The sequence below is a fragment of the Perca flavescens genome, chromosome 3 (genome assembly GCF_004354835.1).
Source record: "Perca flavescens isolate YP-PL-M2 chromosome 3, PFLA_1.0, whole genome shotgun sequence".
NCBI lineage: Eukaryota > Metazoa > Chordata > Actinopteri > Perciformes > Percidae > Perca > Perca flavescens.
Genome location: NC_041333.1, coordinates 29,638,722 through 29,661,200, shown reverse-complemented (window position 1 = coordinate 29,661,200; position 22,479 = coordinate 29,638,722). Strand labels below are relative to the sequence as shown.

The window sequence follows — 22,479 nt, the reverse complement described above, 5'->3', positions numbered from 1 at the left end:
CTGTGTGATTGGGCTTAACACACACAAACACGAAGAGAGAGAAAAACATTTCCCCAATGCGCACTTACGTTGATGGACTGTTATTGTCATCATCAGGGCCCCCATAGGAGTGAAACTGTTCACAAAGTAGTTCAGTTCATATCATAGTTATTGGTTCAGTTTGGTAACTTTTTGGTATGGGGGGGGGGCATTGCCAATTAATTTTGACATGCTTTTCAATTATTTATTTGGCAAAAAAGTTAACTGTTTCCTTAATAAAATTCTGGTTAAGAACATACAGTAAGGAAAATAAACACTTCTTCATTGCCAAATCTTTATTAAAAGAATAGGATTTCTAATTAGTGCAAACAAAGAATGCAGTTTTGCTATTTTTATATAAAAAAAATCCAACATCAGGCCATCAATATACCACCTACTTTAATCATATGCTGAAATCCTGCGTCCTCCACGACTGCATCTTTCGCTATAAACCCGCCCAGTGCTTTAGTTGTGGACTGGATTGCCCTATCTGAATCTGCATGGAGAGGCTGTTTAAATTCTGCGGGGAGAAGGAGTTGTTCTTTCCTCCCCGACTCTCTCCTCATTTGCGCATTCAACGGACAAATTGGCGTGACGTCTTCCGTAAATTCACCCTCAAATTGGAAGTATTGCCGCTAGCATAAGCCACTTGTGTTGCACAGTGCTTGCACACAGTCGCCACTTTATCCACCACTTTTTTCCATCGTTGTCAGGTAAAAACTAAAACCGTAGACTGACTAACAGCTACACCCGACACCCCATCCATTCTTTTCCCCTAAATAACTTCATTTGAAGTTTTTTTTTCTGCACAAGCCTTTTTGACTGTAATCTGTGAGGCAAAAATGAACCGAACAATACATGCGTGCCCCGAACCGTGACTAGCAGAGCGAACCGTTCCATCCCTAGTGCCACAATCTGCTTTTCTTGACTCTGTGTGTCCATAGTGTGTGTTGCCACTGGAGAAATCATGCCCCTGCTTTCTCAATCACATCATCCCATCCTCAGTGTTGATGCACAGCTAATTTCGTTTATCATTGTCATCATCACCAGTGTTTGACAGAAGCAAACAGAAGCTTCTAATCATTGGTTCAAATATTTGGTCCCACTCAGAGCTATTTTTAATGCCAAGTAAACACACGTTTTAGCTCATAGAAGTTTGTTTTAAATATGAACTATCCAAAAACCCTCTCACATACTAGGACTTATCTGCTGCTTTAAAGCACTATGTCTATCTACTGTTCAGGAAAATAAATCATTTTATTATAACATTCAAATTATCCTGGGTAATATTATTGGCTAATATTAACGTATATATTGTATTGGCATAAATGTTGGCAGTACAGAGAAGCTATATATCTTTGACTTCATTTAGAAACAGTGTCACACTTACATAGTTTGCCGCTCAGAAATTTGACTGACTTTTCAGCCTTGTGACATAGTTATGGTCCCACTTCATCAAAACAACAATTTGATGGGATCTTTATCAAAAATCTTCATATTTTGTATTTATGTAAAAAAGTAATAGTGACCAATATATATTGCTACTGGATTTGTAAACCCCCCAACTATTGATATATGCTTTAAAAATCCAATATTGGTAGGACTTTAAACTATTTTTTTACAATATAAAAGTAAACACTATAAGAGGCTATGATTTGCTTATGATGCTTTGCTATGATTTGTGGAAGGCTAATCAGTTTCAGATTTGTCAGCTGTTTGTTAACATTAATATGTACATGCATGGCTGCCGCCCGCATGTACATATGCAGGGTGAAAAGTGGAAATTGCATGAGTCTCACGGTCAGTGTGTCCCCATAAACATTCTGCATTAACAACAACAACCATGTTTGTATTTATTTATCATACGTATTGATCAGTGGATCAGATGATTGATTGCAGAGGCAAAGACATTATCCGCGCCTATTCATATTGAAAGAGCAACAGCCAAACTCGAACACTCGACCGACCAATGGCCTAACTTAATCACTCACTCAGTGACTTAGTCATTCAGTGACAGACATTCATGTTTATAGGACTGGCCTCTCCTTGCTGAAGTCCAGCCAAAAATCATAAGGAACATCAGACTTAGACTTCAGCTTCAGATGTTAAGCAGATTAATGTCCCCCCTCGCCAAGAGTTCTGACCCAAAACTAAAACCTTATTTGGTTCTTGGAAGAATTTTGCAACATTTATAACAAGTCCACTTGACGATATCTGATGACTTTTCCCTGCTTTTAAATGCAGAAAAATATCCCAGTTGAGCGTGTGGGTTTTAGTGTTACTCCTTTAAGAAAAAGTAAGCATACATCACATAATTTTCGGAAGGGAATAAATAGGGGTGTGGAGGCTGCTTTTGCATAATAACTCTGGGGATTGTGCTGGCCCGTTTGTGTTTGTGTAGATGTGTGTGCGTATACACCATTACACCTCATTAGGCAGACATTGTACTGCAGCAATAAGTCTGGTGTCACAACCGTCGTTACTCAACGAGCAAACAAAGTGATTGAGTGCGAGACGAGGCGATTTGCCTGCTCGCCCGGGACTGCTGCCACTGCCGTTACAGCACATTTACATAAACATAACCTTCTTTTACATCTCATTAGCATAGACAACACATTAACATGAAGGAGGAATGGAGGGAAGAGCAAGAAGAAGATGCTCGGTTATAGTGTGCTGAGGGAATGGAGATGGCCATATTAAGTAAAAGAGGAAACCTTTACAGATGCATTGTTGGATTTATAACTCCAACAACGTTTCTTTTCTGTCTTTAGGGGCCAATTTGTCTTGTTAGTTTTTACCCTTTTCTTCTTCCACGTAACTCAATTTTCTCCTGTGCTGCTTTTTCTTCCTTCATTTCCCATTTGTCTGCAGCTGCACAAACAACTCATTTCGAAAATCAGTTCATTTTAATGGAATCACAGTGATCAGCACGAGGTAAATCCACGCTGAGCTTTCGTGTGTATATCAATTTCGGTCAACCTTAACAAGCTCACTTGTTTCGTTGATAATTGCAAACCATCTTGATGATGCTGAACTTTGAGGAAATTGAGACAGAGAGTTCAAAACAGACAAAACTATCCTAAAAGCCATATCCGATAATCCACTTCTCAGTGGTGGGCCGTGTATTTTACACCTGGGCCTTCATTACTATCCTACAGCAATTAAACCACCTTTGAATAACCTCACCATGACACTAGGGCATTATCATGTGAAATAAAGTGATTTAACACAAGGCTCAACACCTAGACAGTTTCAATACACTATTTCAGAGACATGAATACACGGTGACTGAAGCCATCACTTTCATGCAGTATGACAGGATGCTGCATCACATCTAGTCTATTATGTAATTACCAAAGAAACAAAAACAAACCCACAACAACCGGTCACATTTACTCATATGAAGACCACAAAGCAATCAAAAACACAAATAACACAATCAGCGATCAACAGGCTTCCCCACAAGTTCCAGCCAAGCTGCTGGGGCTCAACATCACACATTACACCATGCAAACACAAGGGCACAGCAGCACCGCACAAATCTTTAACACCAGCAATAACAATCTAAAGTAAGCAGTAATAGCTATTGAAATCATTTTTACTAAAATGCAGAAAATCCATTAAACGTACCAAAAGCTGCTCATCATTTGAAGAAAAAGTACATCCACCTTTCTTTCATTAACTTTACATCTACAAATCTAAACAAACTTGAACTAACCTTACTGCTTCGCTTATGTGATGCTAGTCTTCTCGGCCACCGTATACTAACTGATCCGATAGGTGGCAAAGTGGCTGGGCCAGCTAGAAGGCTCTGTCCTGTCAAAGAATTCGTCCAATAGAGCAAACTCGAAATTTGATTGGCTAAAGAATATGACAATTGAAAACATCCTCCTTATTTGCTTAAACAGCAGAGGGATTCACTCGAAATTCTGAAGGCTTCAGAGTAGATTTTTCACCCAGAGAATGTGCAGAGGGAAATCTGATTGAATAAACCGAGGGGGAGAGTAGCAATGAAATAACGGTAATAGACTCGTGGGAACGGACTTTGTAAAATACATATGAAATTAATAAATAAATATATAGTCTATATATTTTAGAAATTAATAGATGTGTATATATAATTATAAAAATATAATTGTCTGATACTGACAGCAGAGAAGGCCTTGCTGGCCCTAACGGCCCACCTTTGCCACTTCTGTATAAGTAGTATTTCAGTAGTTGTTCATCTTTGATGGAGGTTACTGTCTGACCACAGCTAGTGAATATATTTATTTTTGTTATTTTATGTCAGATAACTGACAACTGAAATAATTCCACTGTGATGTGCTAACTCTGTTTCATAGAGCTGCTAACCTACCTTAAAATCCAATTGTCTGATTGAGTGTCTCTTGCCGTATCTCGTATACAGCAAGAGACACTCAATCGGATTTTTTTGATGGGAAATTATTCATTCTTGTATGAATTTTTCTAAATTTTTTACACAATAGTGTGTCTTGGTAATTTTCAAGGCAGTGTTTCTTTTCGTTTCCACACATCAAACCTTCTTCGTCATGGGCCAAATGTGAGTAGTCTCTCCTCTTGCTCACTATTCCAGCCATATGTATGTAATTTGCAAATCTGATTCTCTAAACAAGGTGTACAGTGTCAACATTGACTGCTACTGTATATTAAACTGGCCACTTTGTTCTTTTGCACGGTTGTTACTTAGGCTACAACTTAACTAGATCAGCCTGAAACACTGTTGCAGGAGAGTGAAGTCCAGTGCAGCTTTTGGCTAAAATGGGCGTGTAAACATCATCAAAGTTTAAACATCTTGACACTTAATATAAGCTTTCCAAATGTTTCATCCAACATTTGTGGCATCAACCTTTAAAAACCTTTGACTTTCCCGTTCTGTACTGTACATAGGATAAATAATGCACTGTATATGTACTGTACTGTTACTGTAAATGTGGGAGCACAAAATGGGGATAGGCCTCATTGGCATGACAATGAGGAATTATGAAAATTGAGGCATTAATGGTAGGCTCTTTTGGCCTTTACACCATATATAGCTGTCTCCTTGCATAACAAATGAGGAAGTGATTTGAATAATTTGGTTTTATGTGGGAGCGGTTGCAGAGAACGTGTGCTGTTGATGATTTTCCTCTAGAGAGTGTGTGTGTGTGTGTGTGTGTGTGTGTGTGTGTGTGTGTGTGTGTGTGTGTGTGTGTGTGTGTGTGTGTGTGTGTGTGTGTGTGTGTGTGTGTGTGTGTGTGTGTGTGTGTGTGTGTGTGTGTGTGTGTGTGTGTGTGTGTGTGTGTGTGTTCACTCTGTTGACCTCCTTCTCCTGCCAGACAGAAGGTCTAATGAAAGACTGTCAAGTTGCATTGTGGGAAGCTTAGGACCCAGTGTTTTTGGAGCTTCACCATCACTAGGCCTCTGCTGAAACAATTTCCAAAAAAAATTTTAATGTCTCTTGCAAGTACCTCAACTTTCTGAAAGTGCAATACTAACTTTGCTGGAATGCCCCTTTAAAATGGTATTACCATTAAATATCTAGAATCAGTAGTTTCAGTCCGAAAACAGTTTTCAAAACTGTGTTGCCTAAACCAAAATAAACACAAGCAGCCATGTGCATACTTACCCACAGTTTTTTTTAATGCCAAGCTAAGGAACTAGATGCGCTGTGTATGCAAGGCAACCTAAATTAGTCTCAGCAGGTATGTGGGCATTATGTTTCTTGCCGAGGAGAGAGTGAGCAAGCGGACAAGCAAGAATTAAATGAATGGATAGAGAGAGAGGGGTGAAAGCGGTGAGAGTGCAAAGAAAGAGTGTGGAAAGGAGGAGGGGAGGGCAGCAGATAAGACCTGAGAGGTAGAGGAAAAGATAAGCGGTAAAGTCAGAGGTTGAATGTGAAGAAGGAGAAGAAGAATGCCATGAAGAATAAAGTCAGCAAGCAGTCGTGTGTGTGTGTGTGTGTGTGTGTGTGTGTGTGTGTGTGTGTGTGTGTGTGTGTGTGTGTGTGTGTGTGTGTGTGTGTGTGTGTGTGTGTGTGTGTGTGTGTGTGTGTGTGTGTGTGTGTGTGTGTGTGTGTGTGTGTGTGTGTGTCAGACAAAGCTATTAAATAATAACAGCACAGACAGAGCTAACTGAATTACATCTCCAAAAAGACAAGATTACACTTGCTGCCAGACACACACTCCATGTTTGGAAGTACTAAGAAATCATGTCTGCATACATGCATTCTCTCATATACAAACAAACACACTAACAATAATTTACATTGACTAGTGTCTGGATGACAGAAGGGGTCAGAGAACATAGACGTCCTTGGGTTAGATGACGCACAAGCGCGCACACACACACACACACACACACACACGATCAAACTAAATCTGAATATACGCATGTATGAAGTCTATTTCTCAGAATTTTCCCATAACTGTCAGTCTGTCCACTAGTCTGTGGAGTGATAAAAAGCAAAGGCTAATCAATGGTTGTGTGTGTGTGTGTGTGTGTGTGTGTGTGTGTGTGTGTGTGTGTGTGTGTGTGTGTGTGTGTGTGTGTGTGTGTGTGTGTGTGTGTGTGAATGTGCTTGTCACACGCTTTGCGAGCATGTGTGTAACAGCTCCTGATGGTGTTGATTGGGGAATGTGTGCATGTATGTGTGTTGGTGTGTAAGTATGTGTCTGCATCTTTCTCTCCATCCCTGCAGTATATATCATGCACTTCCTGCCCACTCTCTCACTTTCTGTCTTTTGTTTTTTCTTCTCCCGGTCTGTCAGTCAAACAGAGGTGTCAGTCTTGCCTTAGTCTCGCTTTGCCAGACCCTCCTAAAAAGCGTGCTGAAGGAGAGTCTGGCTACTCCACACAGCTTTCGGGGATGGGAGGAAAACGTTCTCTGCTTTAATGGCATTTCTGCCGACGATCAGAATCGTCATGGGCGGTGCTAAACTTCGCACAGAGCCGCTGCGAAATAGTCGCGAGAGAAAACTCAGATTGGACAGATAGTGTAGCTAGCTGTCTTAATTTACCATGCAGAGAACTGAGGAGCAGTCAACAATAGTCCTCCATAATGAATGTAAAATGTCAACACAAAGAAAGCGGAAGGAAATGGAAAATGCATGCATCCGGCGGAATTTCCTGCAGCACCGGAGCAATCCCGGAAGTGGAACGCGAAGGATATAGACTAGTCTTGCCTCGAATCTAAAAATGTATTTCTTTTTATGTTTTAGAGATGTTTTTCTTTTTACATCTCAGCCACTTACCAATTAAATATAATCTGCAAGTCTCTGCTAAATCTTTGGCTTTGGTGCTCTGTGCTAATACCTTTAAACACTTCTTTGATACTAATAGTCTGTTATATAGTCCAAGGCCATTAGTCCTAATTTGCCACCAAATAATTGTACTCATGCAATAGCTAGAAGCACTTCAGCCAGTGATCTGCTGACACCTGGCTCCATAACATTTAAATGTATAAGGCATTTTTGAGCATGCACATTATTTTCTCATTAAATACTTCACTTGAATAAAAACAAATATCTGGCACATGTGTAATGTGATGCAGATCCAAATGTAGTTTGGAGAATTGTGCAGCCTTGGCAAAGGTTTGTGTTTTCCAAAGGGTCGCTTTCACACCTGTAGTTTGGTTTAGTTGGTCCAGGCCAAGGGGGAGAAAAGAAGGAAGTACTTTGTTACCTTTTTTAGTTCTAAACTATGAAAAAGATCAGGCATTTGGCATTTGCAAGATTCCACCGCACCCGAAGCCAAACAACCAATTGGAGCCGAGAAATCAAACTGTCAAACTAGGCAGTGCTGATCAAATATGAATCAATATTCTGTTACTGTACTTTTTCCTGCTTCAAATGTTTTCAGAAACCTATTTTAGTGTGCAGAGCTTGATTCCTGTTAGCACCTTAATTTTTCTGAATTAGTAACTGTGTATGCATTTCTCTGACCGAGATTGTGAATCTTAGTTTCCTGTTACTTGCAGGTGAGTAAAGCAGATCTGATTGTTCTTAGTGTGTGTGTGTGTGTGTGTGTGTGTGTGTGTGTGTGTGTGTGTGTGTGTGTGTGTTGCTTTTAGTGCATCCACTTGCTGTGACTTGTGTAGTGTGTTTAATATACATTCAGTGTAGTAGATCAGTGTAGTCTGTTTTGTCTTCAGCCTCTTGCCCCATTACATTGCAGGGAATAATCTTAACACATGGGACCATACAGTCTGTGAGTTTCTGTCATAACCTAGTGCTGTGTGATAACCTCTGCTGGACATAGTTGACGCTGGTAAAACTGTTTTTTTCTAAGGTCACATAACTTTTTTGGCATTTGGCTTCTACATCAAAGGTACAGTAGCTGGCTTTCCATCCCGGCTTTAATCAATAAAAAAGTTTTTGTCAATTTAAAGACATTTTGGATAAATAGCACACAAAAAATGCATTTCCTTAATGAATAAATTAATACTCGTTTAAATGGAGCGGTTCATCTTAAAGCGCTGACACACTAACCTGATAATCGGCCGTTGGACAGTCTGGCGAAAATCTTTTAAACTGACCTTTGTTGATCTGAAATGAAGACAGATTCAGCAACTGTATGGCCTATTTCTCGCTTAAAATGTTTTCAGAAACATGTTTCAGTGAACTATTTCAGTACAATATGAGATCGTATTCTGAACGGCCGCCATGACAATCTGGCTTTGAATTTCTGGAGAAAACAAACCCACGTGATGCGTTCGTCCAATCAGCAGCCGGTTTTCATTTTTTGGGCAACAATACAGATTAGCGCCGCCTGCTGTTATGGAGACGTATTACGTCTCGTCTCTTCGGTGTGTTCAGAGGCACTTTTTGGACCAACTCGGGGAGACTGATCAGTCCGATTTGGCTCTTCTGCTGACGGTTGGCTGTCTGGTTAGTGTGTAACCGCCTTTTAAAGGAAATTCTTTTCTAAACCTAACACAACTTAACTGAAATGAGTCTCAAAGCTCTATCTCTATTTTCCCCATTGTTAGTGTCAAACATAGTTACTAACATACTGTAGAACCTTCAGGTAAATTAAAGTGTTACCCAAATCGCCAAACTGTATGTTTGTGTGGACTTAAGATCGATCCCATTGTTCATTCATCCATCACGTATCAGGCACCACTTTTCAATTTTGGGAGAAATTATAGAATTTACCATTTTCAAAAAGATGTGTTTACTCCCCTATGTGGGTTACTGTCACTACTTATCAAAACAAAGTAAAACAGTATTCAGGATTGAGTGGATTAGTGGGCAGCAACATCTTTACTGTTGCTCCGCAAAGCTGTTGGATGGAAACACAGCAACTGTTGTTGGCCAGTGTTGCCAAGATTGGCTAATAGATCCAATACTTTGCACTGTCCAAACCTCAGTGCCAATTCTTGGGTAATGTAGTTGTAGTGTGTGTTTTTGTAGTCCATTAACATTTTATGTTGTGTTCTTGCCATCTCTGTAGTCTGCACGGTTCGCTGTCAGAAGTTCCTGATCTCACGGGTCGGGGAGGACTGGATCTTCCTCATCCTGCTGGGACTCCTCATGGCCTTGGTCAGCTGGGTGATGGACTTCTGCATCGCCATCTGTCTACAAGGTGAGGCAAGGAGGGAGGGAGGGATTGGATTGTGTACCTTAGTTTGGGGCATGAACAGTGTCAACGAACGCAAAGGCAAGGGCTGGTCATTTCAAAAGTAAAGGATGCATTGTTAGAAACAAGGAGGGAATGAGTTATTTATGATAGATGATACATGGATCAGACAGGGAGGAAGGGATAGAAGGTTGGAGAATAAGAAGTGGGGGGAAAGATGCAAGGGTCAACTTTATTTATTAAATGTTCCATATTTTAAAAAGTGAGATTTCCATGTCTTTTGATTTATTAAGCAGGTCAAGGTGCTGTATTAATACTGTGAAAGTATCAAAACGCTCAAACGACAGAGAAATGCACAGAGCCCATATTCAGAAAGGGTGCCTTTTAAATGAGCCGTCGAGACTTCCGTACGGTTGTGATGTCACAACTATACTATATAAAGGTAAATGGTTGAAGCTACTTTATTACTGTGCCGTCAATCATTTTCTGGATGCAATGAAGGTCCAGAGACTATGAGAGCACAGATGCAGAAGACCTGAAAACACTGACCAATCATAGCAGACTGGGCTTTTTTCGGGAGGGGGGCTTAAAGAGACAGTTGCCAGTTATACTTGTTAGTGTGTAGTATTGTACAAATCTGTCCACTCCTTTTGTTGACTTAAGGTGTCATTAGAAACTGCAGTTTTCTCAGATTAATTTCATTCAGCTGGAGAAACGAGCCATCCAACGTTTTTATTTCAGTCATTTCTGGAAGATAAACTCTGGAGACAACTGTATAACATTGCAAGGAAAATGGGTTGTTTTTGAATGATCTGGCCCAACAGGAGCTCCTAAATAGAGCTATATTGTATTTAGGATTGAGCCCTTGGGACGACCACTGGAAGTTAGTGCAGAAGATATCAATGTGTTTCCTATGGTGACTAAACACATTTGTTAAAGGGATAGAAGCAAGGGGGAGTAGTAGGCTCAAGGGAAATGGAGATAGTTGGGGGAGGATTGGAGAAGTTAGCGGAACAAGTGAGGGAAAGGAAGGAATAAAGGAAGCAGGGAGTGAGTGATTGATGACCGAAAGAAGCAGTCAAGGTGGATCAAAGGATGGATGGATGGCCTCTTATGGCATTATTCATCTACCTGCAATGTGGAGGCAGGAAACTGAGTGAGGAGATGATGTGAACGGGGATTTGAGTCAACTCTACATTCCAGGAAGCGGAAGGTAGACGTCTTAAAATGATTGAAGGACGTTGTAAGAGCTGATCTGAAACCTCATGGGACCAGCTCTAATTCAAATGGATTTCTAAAGGTGTGTGTGTGTGTGTGTGTGTGTGTGTGTGTGTGTGTGTGTGTGTGTGTGTGTGTGTGTGTGTGTGTGTGTGTGTGTGTGTGTGTGTGTGTGTGTGTGTGTGTGTGTGTGTGTGTGTGTTGTCAAAGAGAAGTAAACATTACAGACTAACCACCTGTCCTTAGGAGACACACACACATACAGATCTGTGTGCGTGTGTTTAGTTGTGCGTGTGTGTATGTACATTATTTGTCCTATTGATAGGTTTACCTTAACTACTATATCTCTTGCAAGACATGTAAAGCTGTTGTTTTTGAAGTGTATGGTATATATCCATACATGCATACACTCTTTCTTACTGTGTGTATTTTGTATTTTGCGTTGTTGGATATATTGGATTGTGGTTTACATGTCTGCCCTGGTTTTGTGTGTGTGTCCACAGCACAGAAGTGGATGTACGGTGGTCTGGACAGTAACGTGTTTCTGCAGTATCTGGCCTGGGTCACCTACCCTGTAGTCCTCATCACCTTCTCAGCTGGCTTCACCCAGATTCTTGCCCCCCAGGCTGTTGGTACGACCAACACACACAAAACAGAACTTATACACAGAGCACAAACATAAAGAAAACATACAACAGACATTTAAAAATGGACAATATAATCATATTAAAATATGTTGAATTGTGCATATTACAGTAGTGCTGCACAATAAGTTAATTTAATGATTATGCAATATGAATCAACACGAATTGATAACAGTCACAAATATTTGCTGGTTCTAGATTCTCAAATGTGAGGATGTGCTGTTTTATTTAATTGTAAATCAAATATTTGAGGATTTAACCAATTGGTCAGACAAATCAAGCAATTGAAAGATGCCACCTTGGCCTTTTTGAGCATTTTCCAGTATCTACTGTATATATTTAGACTAAGCAATTAATTGAGTAATGAAATAAATTAAATAAATAATTGTTCTATAACCATTTGTTTCAGCTCTATATTACTGTAGATACACTCAAGAACAACAAAGTATTCATATTTGATAAGTTGATTTAATACTGAAGTCAGGCGACCAAGATGAAACAAGTATAGCGGTCATGTCCAAAAATGGCATAATGAACATTTACCAACAAAATTATTCCGTAATCCATCAATGTTTGAAATAGAAAAAATCATCAAGGTTGCATTTTGTCAGATGTGGGTAGGGTCAGACTGTATATGGAGCTTCCTTTAACATAAGCCTCCTGAATTTTACCTCAAAAGATTTTGATTTCTGGAACTATTTGAGCCATAATCTAACCCGCTCCCTGAGAGTCCTGGAAGAAAGTACTCACCCATAGCAGAGGGTACTGGGCATGTAGAGCAGACATTGTAAAAACCGTACCCCTTATTAATAAATTCAGTTTTTGTACTTCTCTATCTTAAAACTATGAAGTTAAATTAAACCCTGATAGCTCTCATATAAAAAAACTAGCTTTTTCTGCTACCAGACTGATGCCACCCAGTATTGTGATGAACTCCTACTGTAAACACCTGTGTCTACAGTAAATGGTACTCGCTACAGTGCAACACTACTGTGAGGCACTGTAAATCCCCTCTGTACCTCTTTAGGCTCTGCCCCTAAAGGCTCTACTTGTTCCCCAGTGGGGCCTCCTCTGCTTCAATATCAGATGAGGGAAGGAGAGAAATCCTCTGAGTTCTGCGCACAATTCAAAGCTGTAGTATACTCTAGTTATTTATATATACTTCAGGTTGTTTGAATTCAGTGCAGTACTCCATCAGGTGCCTGAAGTAATTTCTGCTGCAGGTATAGCAGAGACTTTACTGTCACTCTAAGTAACAGAGGCTAAAGAGATAGGTGTGCTCCTGAGAATCTACAGTATCTATCACTTTCTTTTCGCTTTCACTCTTCACTTCACTGAATCACTGTTTTAGACTGTGTTGTAAGTGAGACAGTGTTTTATTTTCAGCTTACTATGAAAAAGAAGTGAGAATCTGCTGTGCAAGTAATCTTAGACCCTTGTCACATTCATTACTCTGCAATGTCAGATAAGTGAGCACATATGACATGATAAATTGATACTTCAGTGGCTGCAATAGACAGGGAATCAATAGGCTGTTTACACATGAGCACTGAGGACCAAACATGACGACTCTTTGCCTATGGTGAGGACTTCTGCAGTAATGTGCTACATGTAGAGTTCAAAATGAAACATAGCGAAGCATTCAAAAAATGTGCCTCTGTGTAGCCTGCATGTTTTCTCTCTTGATATGTCCTTTCGAGATGTAATAGATAATTTGTCACAAAAAAGACTGGAAACAGGGGCATGTTTGTTTGACATGTGTAGTGGTCCTGTCCTGCACATAACCCCTCATAAAACTGAAACATGTCTTACTTTTTATACAGTTAAAACAAATGAGATAGAAGTATGATGTCAGTGGGCTTTCAAGGTGCTGGTAGACAGATTTTGTTACCTTTGGACAAAGCTGTTTTTGCCCGTTTCTAGTCTTTGTGCTAAACTAAGTTAACAGCTGCAGACAGTAGCTTTATATTCACCGTACAGATATAAGAGTGTTATCGATCTTCTTATCTAATTCTCGGCAAGTAATATGCATTTCTACCACAATGTTGAACTATTGCTGTGTAATTTATAAGTATTTGGTCTGTTGGTGATGCCAGTATGTGTCCACTTACAGTAAAGGTCAGGTTGGTTTCTCTTTATGAGTTGACAGTCAGCGCTAAGCACCCGCTGTGCTCCCCTGCAGGTTCAGGTATTCCAGAGATGAAGACCATCCTGCGAGGAGTTGTGCTGAAGGAATACCTCACGTTCAAAACATTCGTGGCCAAAGTCATTGGCCTCACCTGTGCTCTGGGCAGCGGCATGCCCCTGGGCAAGGAGGTAACACACACACATCAGCTTTAAGTGCTCTAGGGGCCCCTACTGTACTGTATGTGTCCATGTGTCCACACAGGCACAGCAAAAGCTGACAACTATGTCAGCCAATGAGTCAATCAATATGTGACTCATAAGATGGAGATGAAATGCAAGCTGCTGAAATATCATGTGTGTTTCTGTGTTTCTGTGTTTCTGTGTGTCTGTGTGTCTGTGTGTCTGTGTGTCTGTGTGTGTACCACACATAAACTGTCCATTATAGAACCATCTCATTATGGCTGACTTTGTAAGACAAAATCAATTTTCCACTTTATGGCAATACCAGCAAAACTCAAATGCTGACCCATATTAAACAACAGTTATGTTGTTTTCTAATACAGTTTCAGTGGTTCATAGTGTTACAAAAAGTGTTTGTGATACAGAATCCAGACTGGCACCCAGCTGCCATCTGGTTTGAATGCCACCTTACACAACCTCTAAACCCATAGGGAGGGAGAATAATGTCTTTGTAGAGGTTCAGGATACCCAACCTAGCTATGCAGATATTTCAGTGTTTTTTAGCAAAAACATTTTCCAGGTACGGTATACCCCAAAAGACTTCCTAGCCTGAAGACATACGCACAGGAAAATATATCCCCCCACCCCCTACACACACACACACACACACACACACACACACACACACACACACACACACACACACACACACACGCCTAAGGCCCTTTTGGTTGCATACTAATGCAGCAGCATCGTCAGTTTGGATTCAGCGCAGGCCTCTCACTTTGTTTAATGGGAGCATGATGTGATGATGCTCTCACTTTTAATCCTGTTATTTCCACTTTGAACATCCCCAGAATTTTAATATTCACTGCAGACTTTGTTGTTGTTGGTGTGTTTTCAAAGAGTTGTTGTGTGCTCTCTTGTGTGAGGCACAACAAACAGGAGAGAGCTTCTGAACTTGTAGCATGTTGTAACCTGTTTTTTTGTGTTTTCTTTTTGTCTTGTCAGGGTCCGTTTGTACACATCGCCAGTTTGTGCGCTGCTCTCCTCAGCAAGTTCATGTCTCTGTTTGGAGGAATCTATGAGGTTAGTCTTATTATTGTTTTATGTCCTTATTGCCCTTCTTTTAACTCTCTCTCAACTGTCATTTACTGGCAAAACATTTATCATTCATTTTTCTTTTCATTACATTTCCATATACACTGTTATACACTCCATACACCTTATAAGAAACTAGTTTCAACATCAACTCAAATATCCAATGGCATATTTTCATTCAATCTCCTTCACTTCTACACACCAAATGTGGTATTTGAGTGCATGTGCGATGATCTGAGTGGATAAAAATGTTGACACACTCATCTGAGTCACCTTCAGTTATTAGTGTGTGCTCAAAGGAATAAGCTTAATGAGCAGCGAGTGCTTTGAAAACTCTTTTTTTGCCTCAGACTGAAATGAATACCTGCAGACACTATTCAGGGCTGAAAAAGGAACTGACTACTTTGTTTTCCGGGTAATATTTTTATCGACTGTTAATATAAAAAAAGAAGCTCAAATTCAAATCCGTCAGAGAAATGACAGTAAACCTCAGCACTCTTTGAAGTAAACATGCAAACATTATCATGCGGTATCGATAAAGGAAACTGAGAAGGATTTTAACTAGGGCTAGTGCAAAAATAATAAAGAGGTTTCTTTGTTATAATACCATTTATTAAAAAGCACAATAAGTCGTCATTTGCTAGACTGATTGCTATATACAGCTATATTTAGTTTTACTCTGTTTTTTGTCTGTTTTGTATCTCATCTTAAACATAAAAAACGATGTAATTGGTATGAATAGAGCTAGCTGGCCACTAAAACTTTAACTTGCAATAACACATTTTTTGGCCACTTAGGACAGCAAATTGTGAACACAGCATTGACATATCACTTGTATATGTGATATGATGAGCTTGTCGGAAAACCATTATTTGCATATCCAGCAGTTGGATTCTGTCCACCTGATGAATAGAAGTCCAATATTATCTGCTTTTTAGCTCTGTTTTGTTCTCTACTAACAAGAAAAATATCTGGCTCTTTAGCTGCTAAATGCTACACTACGTTTACCAGCTATTCTCTATCTAAGTCTGTCTGCTGTTTGGTGCTGAGCAGGTAGTGTACACTGAATTCTTGGAGCTTTTTCATTCATACATTTATTCGTAGGAATCAATTTCTTTCATCCCATGTAAAGTCAACAACCAGTAATAACCCATTTTATAAATGTTTAATCAGTATGTTATCTGTCAGCAAATTGCATCTTTTTCATCTTCAAAACTAACTTTTCCAAGAGAGAAATGTGGCAAGACAGAGATGAAACTTTCAGTAGGGGAAAGGAAGCAAAGGGATAAAAAGCATGATGGAAAAGATGCAGATTAAAAAGGAAAGCAATATAATTTCCGTCTTCATCGTCTTCTGCTTCTTCTCCTCCTTATCATCTTCTTCTTCTTCTTCTTCTTCTTCTTCTTCTTCTTCTTCTTCTTCTTCTTCTTCTTCTTATTCTTCTCTATCTTCTCTGTCCATTGGGATTGGAGTCTGAGAGCTGGAGGAGGCAGAGGAAATCTTGACTCTCATCTCTCTCTTTTCTGAAGATTTGAGCACCTCTCGGAGGGATGTAATGGTGGGAAGATGGGAGGGTTTGAAGAGAGTACATAGGGCAGTGAGACAGAGTTTACCCTAAGCTGCAACAGTCTCAAATATATTGTATGCATTATCTACCTCCAGTACATGGCAAAATGTGCGTGGACAATTGTAATTTAAATGGAAAGAAGTGCCCTAGTCCATACCATGAAACACAGCCCCAGTAAGTACGTAAAATAATGTTGACAGGGTGTCCTTATAATAATATATATATATAATAATAATCCTATAATAATTATTATTAATGGGGTTACTCTTGGGACTGAGCACAATTTCACATAAAACCTCAGAGCTGCCTAAGAAATGACATGTTTCCTCAGTCAGTAATGCAGGAAATGTCTTGCAATTTCAAAACTTCACTGTACTGCAGCAATAATACAATGGTATAGAAGCAAACTGGAAAGAATCTCTGCTTACCGAGTTTACCAGAGGTCTTCTTTTAAATATTGGACAACATGTTGAATATGTTTCATTCTGTAAATTAATAGGAAGCTGAGCAAAATATGTAGTAGTTCATCCAAACAAAAAATTGCTTTTTGGATAGCTCTTGGTGTCTCATTCATTTTGAACTTTTAACTTTAACCTGAAAAGAAATTTGTCTTGCAACCATGCATGCATAGAACAAATAAACCTTGAAGATAAGATACATAAAGCATATACTAATTCACACACAACCTACAATATAAATAAATAAAATGTATATCTAGGCTTACAACATATATTTTCACAAAATACAATGTACATAAAAGTAACAGCATAACACAACATACAGTAAAGTCAGCGGTTAAAACATAACCATCCAGTGGCCTAAAACTCACCAAATTGTATATGTAAGACTCGTTATCAGCTGGTTAATCACCATCAACAGTTACAGGCATTTTAGATAAGGGCGTTTGTCACCCATCTCAACCATTCTTTTAATCAAAATGTTAGTCCAGCAGGGAGAAGCTTGCTCTCTCCATGTAGAGGATAAAGACACATGATTTGAGCTTTTGAAAATTGCTGTTTTGGAGAAAATGTGAGATACATCAGACATACAGCCAGATTGTTTTCATTGGAGAGATTGTGAAAAAGCATGCAAGACTCTATGAACACCTATGTTGACTTTTAACTCCTACTGTAAATGCTGTGACACCCAGTGGTATACAACCCTCCGTAAACACATTTGGTCTCCTCCATTTTACCTCTTTTACTTTTTAACATTTCCATTTGCCTATCTACATTTTCATCTACTGTAATCGTCTTAATCCACATTATCTCCCTCTAACCCTCTGTTACTGTCGAGTGTTGTGCTGCATTTTATTGCATATTAGTGCTGAGAGAGTGTGTGCGCGTGTGTGAAGTGTCAATCTGCAGCAGTATCTGGTCCTCTCCAGAGTTTGAAGTACAGTATGCTAATGTAGCCTGTGGGCTGTTAAAACCCCACTTTGAGGTTCAGCTTGCTTTGTTGTAAAAAAAAAAAAAAAAAAAAAGAAAGAGGGATAAGTACTCCAGCACACATGTGGAGAACACAGAATTTAATTTTTTTTATGAATGCCGAGTTTATCGTGTTGGTGCTTAAACACTGGGGACTTTGGTAATTATTTGAATAAAATATAATAAAACCAGATTGATATTTGTTCAATCCTACAATGATAAACACTGAGTTAGTATTGGCAGTAAAAAAGTCTTATTTATTTATATTAACTTTCTGTCTTACTCTTATGCTTCCTGAAGGAGCCCGGTCTTGTAGGGATTAAGGTAATTAAATCACACAATTCCCAGCATGCCCCACAGTCCACGTCCTATCTCGCCCACTGTTCTTGTCTTGTCAAATTGTTTCATTCTGCAAAAAACTATGGCTAAATATTTATTCTAATATCCAGTTTTCATGTTTTAACCCCTTAGAATAAAATTCTTTTTTTGTTTTGTTCCTGTTTAATTTTTTTTTGTTTTAAGCTTCACTGTGTCATCATCATACTGTAAGCGCATACCTCCCCATACGCAGGTGCCATTCATCAAGTAGAAAACAGCAATTTACCACAAGTTTGTGCAGTTAAGAGAGTTTGCTGAATCTGACTCGGATTGTGAGGCCAAATGTTGGGCTGTACAACATGGGTTTATAATGACTGAATTGTAAACATCAAATCACAAAGTGGTGAGAGAAAACAAGTGTGTGTCAGAATATACTCTATCATTGTACTCTCTTATGAAAATGTTAAACAGAAGGGATTTAAACTTGGAAGAGGTGGAAATAGTCCAGCCTACTGGCATTTTTTAAAATATTCATTCCAGATTAACATGTTTTGCAGTGTAAACTGTATTTGTGATAAGTCTCTTCTTGACCACACAGTTACAATTTTCTGGGACCATCTGTGTGTGTGTGTGTGTGTGTGTGTGTGTGTGTGTGTGTGTGTGTGTGTGTGTGTGTGTGTGTGTGTGTGTGTGTGTGTGTGTGTGTGTGTGTGTGTGTGTGTGTGTGTGTGTGTGTGTGTGTGTGTGTGTGTGTGTGTGTGTGTGTGTGTGTGTGTGTGTGTGTGTGTGTGTGTGTGTGTGTGAGAGCTGGTATACAGCATGCTTATCAAGAGCTCCACACTGTAAGTTTGTAAAACCAGTCAAAGGAAAAAAAACACACACAGTGTTTCCCCTACCATTGTTTTGGTAACGACCCCCCACCCCCCTGAAAGAATGACAAAATTATATAATTATCCTATATTTAAAAAAAAAAAAAAATAAAAAAAAATGTGATGTGCGAGATAAAGCTGTTTTCACAATTCGCTTCTCGTTCCTCACCTTAAAAGTTCAATTCATTTTAATGAATGTTACGGGCTGGCTACATTGTACGCGTGACGTATGTGGAGCGGACTTTCCAACACTACGCTTCCACTATAATCAAAACTGGCTTCACCAGGCATGAGAGCAGCGCGTGGTGGTGCGTATTTATATTTTTTACGCGAGGTGTGTGCGGCCCTTTTACACAGAAATGAATCATAAAGTGTCATTATTTCTTTAAAAACTACCAATTTACAGGAAATGCCTGAATGACTTTGAATGAGGGTATTGGCAGTTTCATTTTGAGAGTTAATGTTTATTTCTTGTTTCCCTCAGCTGAGTCCTCTGATAACAGTTGACAGTAAATTGACATTTTCACAGCGAAGAAACTGAAGAAGAAACAACAACAATCCCAAAGCAAAAGCTCTTCGTCTCGCCTGTGACTCACACAATCCTATAATGTGTGTGCGCAGCTGGTGTAGCCAGTTAAAACGTACATTCCGTGGCACATACGCTCCGCTAACGGTCCGCATATATGATACTGTCATATGATGATGTTCAGTGTAGCCAAAGTCGCGCAACCTTTCAACTCTTGCTAAATAGTTGTGTGATGTGTAAATCAATGTTGTTTTTATTTAGTTTCAAAAAATGTGTGCACTAAACCACACAGTTAAGTGTTTGGACACCCTCATAAATAGTTGGAGAGGTCACCCCCTGGAAAAGATCCTAGGGGAAACACTGCACTAACCTCTCTTTATCACTGCCATGCTGCTTGAAGGAAGCCAGTCTAATAGGAATGAAGGTAAGTAAGATCAGGCATGTAAAAATAACAACTTGCCAGGTTGCACTGTGATCCTCTGCCCTGCAGTCATGCAGCTCAGTCCTTAATCCTTATTCTTTTCCTATATGTCTTACTGTGGTAATACTGCAACTCTTCATCTGATGGAACCTCATCATTATTCTCTTTTAGAGAGGAATGTGGATGGTCTTTGTACGGTGTGTGCCGTTTGAGATGCTATTTAAGTGCTTTTGAAGCATTGAACTACTTTCGTAACTTCATTTCTTTGGAAGTTTAACATCTTTTTTGCTTCACCAGCCTTTTGAACATGATAAAATAGCTCTGTTCTGAACTGCCACTTGGTGTCAAAGTCCGTTTTGTCAGTGGTATATAGTTGTTGTATGTTCAATGTGTTATATTTAATTTTTAATGTGTTCAGATTCTACCTTTTAGTTGTACTTCGAGCTAGTTACTTAAAGTCTGACTGGTGTGTGTGTGTGTGTGTGTGTGTGTGTGTGTGTGTGTGTGTGTGTGTGTGTGTGTGTGTGTGTGTGTGTGTGTGTGTGTGTGTGTATTTTAGAATGAGTCGAGAAACATTGAGATGCTGGCAGCGGCCTGTGCTGTGGGAGTGGGCTGCTGTTTTGCTGCCCCCATAGGAGGTGAGTCTTCAGAGAAAAGTATATAGTAACGTAAGTCTGGCACACAATACGCTGGAGGTGTATGATTTTTAATACGTGCATCATAAATCAAGTGCACATTATACAATAACACGGAGTGAGCTTTACGTCACTCAGTGGGGATATTGAAGTGAAGACAATATCTCTGTCTGTACATCTGATATCATCCAATGTCACTATGACATGTCCAGCTAATACTGACCTGGAGAAAAGCAGCTGAAAGGAGTCGGTCAGTACATATCTGGTGTTGCCTTGCAATTTTGGAATACATACATAAATATTAAGCTCCAACTGAACATGTCTGAAAGATGATGTTGGTGAACACAGTTGTGTGGCTCTTAAAACAAAAGAAAATATATATTTTTTGTCATCATTACACAAGTAAAACAGTTCACTACAAGGATTATGCATGTCCAGAAATGTCATTTTTACTTATCTAAGGTCCTGCATATTCATATTTGAAATGGCATATAAACATACCTTGTACCTTGTAACACTATTATCACTACATGACACAAGTATTTTTGTACTGTATTATTAATCGTGCATGACCCAGGCATTTGTGAGTACTTTATTGTGTGGAGTACATAATGGTCAAACTGTCACCAATCAGTTGAAATGGTATGCAATGTTTGTGTTTATGTTCCAGGTGTGTTGTTCAGTATTGAAGTAACATCCACGTTCTTTGCGGTGAGGAACTATTGGAGAGGTTTCTTTGCTGCTACCTTCAGTGCCTTCATCTTCAGAGTACTGGCTGTGTGGAACAGAGACGAAGGTAAGGCAGACTTTGGCTTAAAATACTGCATTATGATGGAAGTATGTGGGAATGATTCAAAATACCTTTACAATAACAATATTAAAAGTTCAGAAAAGTCTGTCAAACTACCATTACTTAGGTTACTTACATGGGTGAAACTCACAACTTCATGATAAAAATGATGAAGTCAAAACTCATTTGACAGGTGGACAAGTTGTGACTACCAACATTAATGGTGGCTCTATTCCATTTGAATGAGTTAATCATTCAATCATTCATGACAGTCGGCCAATATTCAAAATATCACGGCACTGTACCTAAAACGCCTAAATGGAATGCAGCCATCATTATTATAATCCCACCTGAGCTTTAGTTGCATGATGTGTCCGAATGTCTACTATGAAAATGGCCCATTGATTAGCAAAGGACGAAGGCACGTGCGCTGTGGTTATACAGTACATGAAACCAGTAAACTGAGGATAGCTCACAGCAAAGATGGAGATTCGTTTTTGACTACAGCTGAAGAACAACCAGAGTTTCAGTTTTCAGAAGCAGATGTTCAAACTCACAGCCAATCGAATGTCTACCTCAGGTTTCCATTGCCTCGTTAGCCCAAGTTTTTGACAACATTTTCTCCAGCCCTCTGTTAACAAGACTGTGGTCTGGCTATGTTAGGTTAGGAGTCAGCACCTACACAATGAGCTGAACATTTTGTGTACTTTGTCTGCTGTAACACTAGGTCAGACTCTTGCTGTACTTTTTCTTTCTCCAGAGACCATCACAGCCCTTTTTAAAACCAGTTTCCGGCTAGACTTTCCATTTGACCTCCAGGAGCTTCCTGCCTTCGCTGTCATTGGGTGAGTCTTGACTGGTGATTGGTCAATTTTTGATTTCACAAATGCATACTGTATGGGCACGGGTTGGGAATATATTTCAAAACCCCCCCCAAAAAAAGTAAAGTGAGCTATCAATTCAAAACCATCAAAGATTTTTAACCAATAATTTACAATGTGTAAGAGCTTCATAAATACTCGCTTATGGGCGCCTAGATAGCTCACCTGGTAGAGGGTGGGT

The 22,479-nt window shown here is 39.5% G+C and overlaps 1 protein-coding gene across 3 annotated transcripts in view; it reads left to right on the top strand.

The window, feature by feature from the left end:
- LOC114552224 (chloride channel protein 2) overlaps positions 1-22,479 on the top strand; it is a 160,366-nt gene that overhangs the window by 69,187 nt on the left and 68,700 nt on the right. For all 3 annotated transcript variants that reach the window (XM_028572872.1, XM_028572871.1, XM_028572870.1), the window contains exons 3-9: positions 9,469-9,600; positions 11,316-11,444; positions 13,639-13,772; positions 14,775-14,852; positions 20,552-20,630; positions 21,298-21,423; positions 22,178-22,262. In XM_028572872.1, the coding sequence (XP_028428673.1) occupies positions 9,469-9,600; positions 11,316-11,444; positions 13,639-13,772; positions 14,775-14,852; positions 20,552-20,630; positions 21,298-21,423; positions 22,178-22,262 (763 nt within the window). The remainder of the gene's footprint in view (positions 1-9,468; positions 9,601-11,315; positions 11,445-13,638; positions 13,773-14,774; positions 14,853-20,551; positions 20,631-21,297; positions 21,424-22,177; positions 22,263-22,479) is intronic.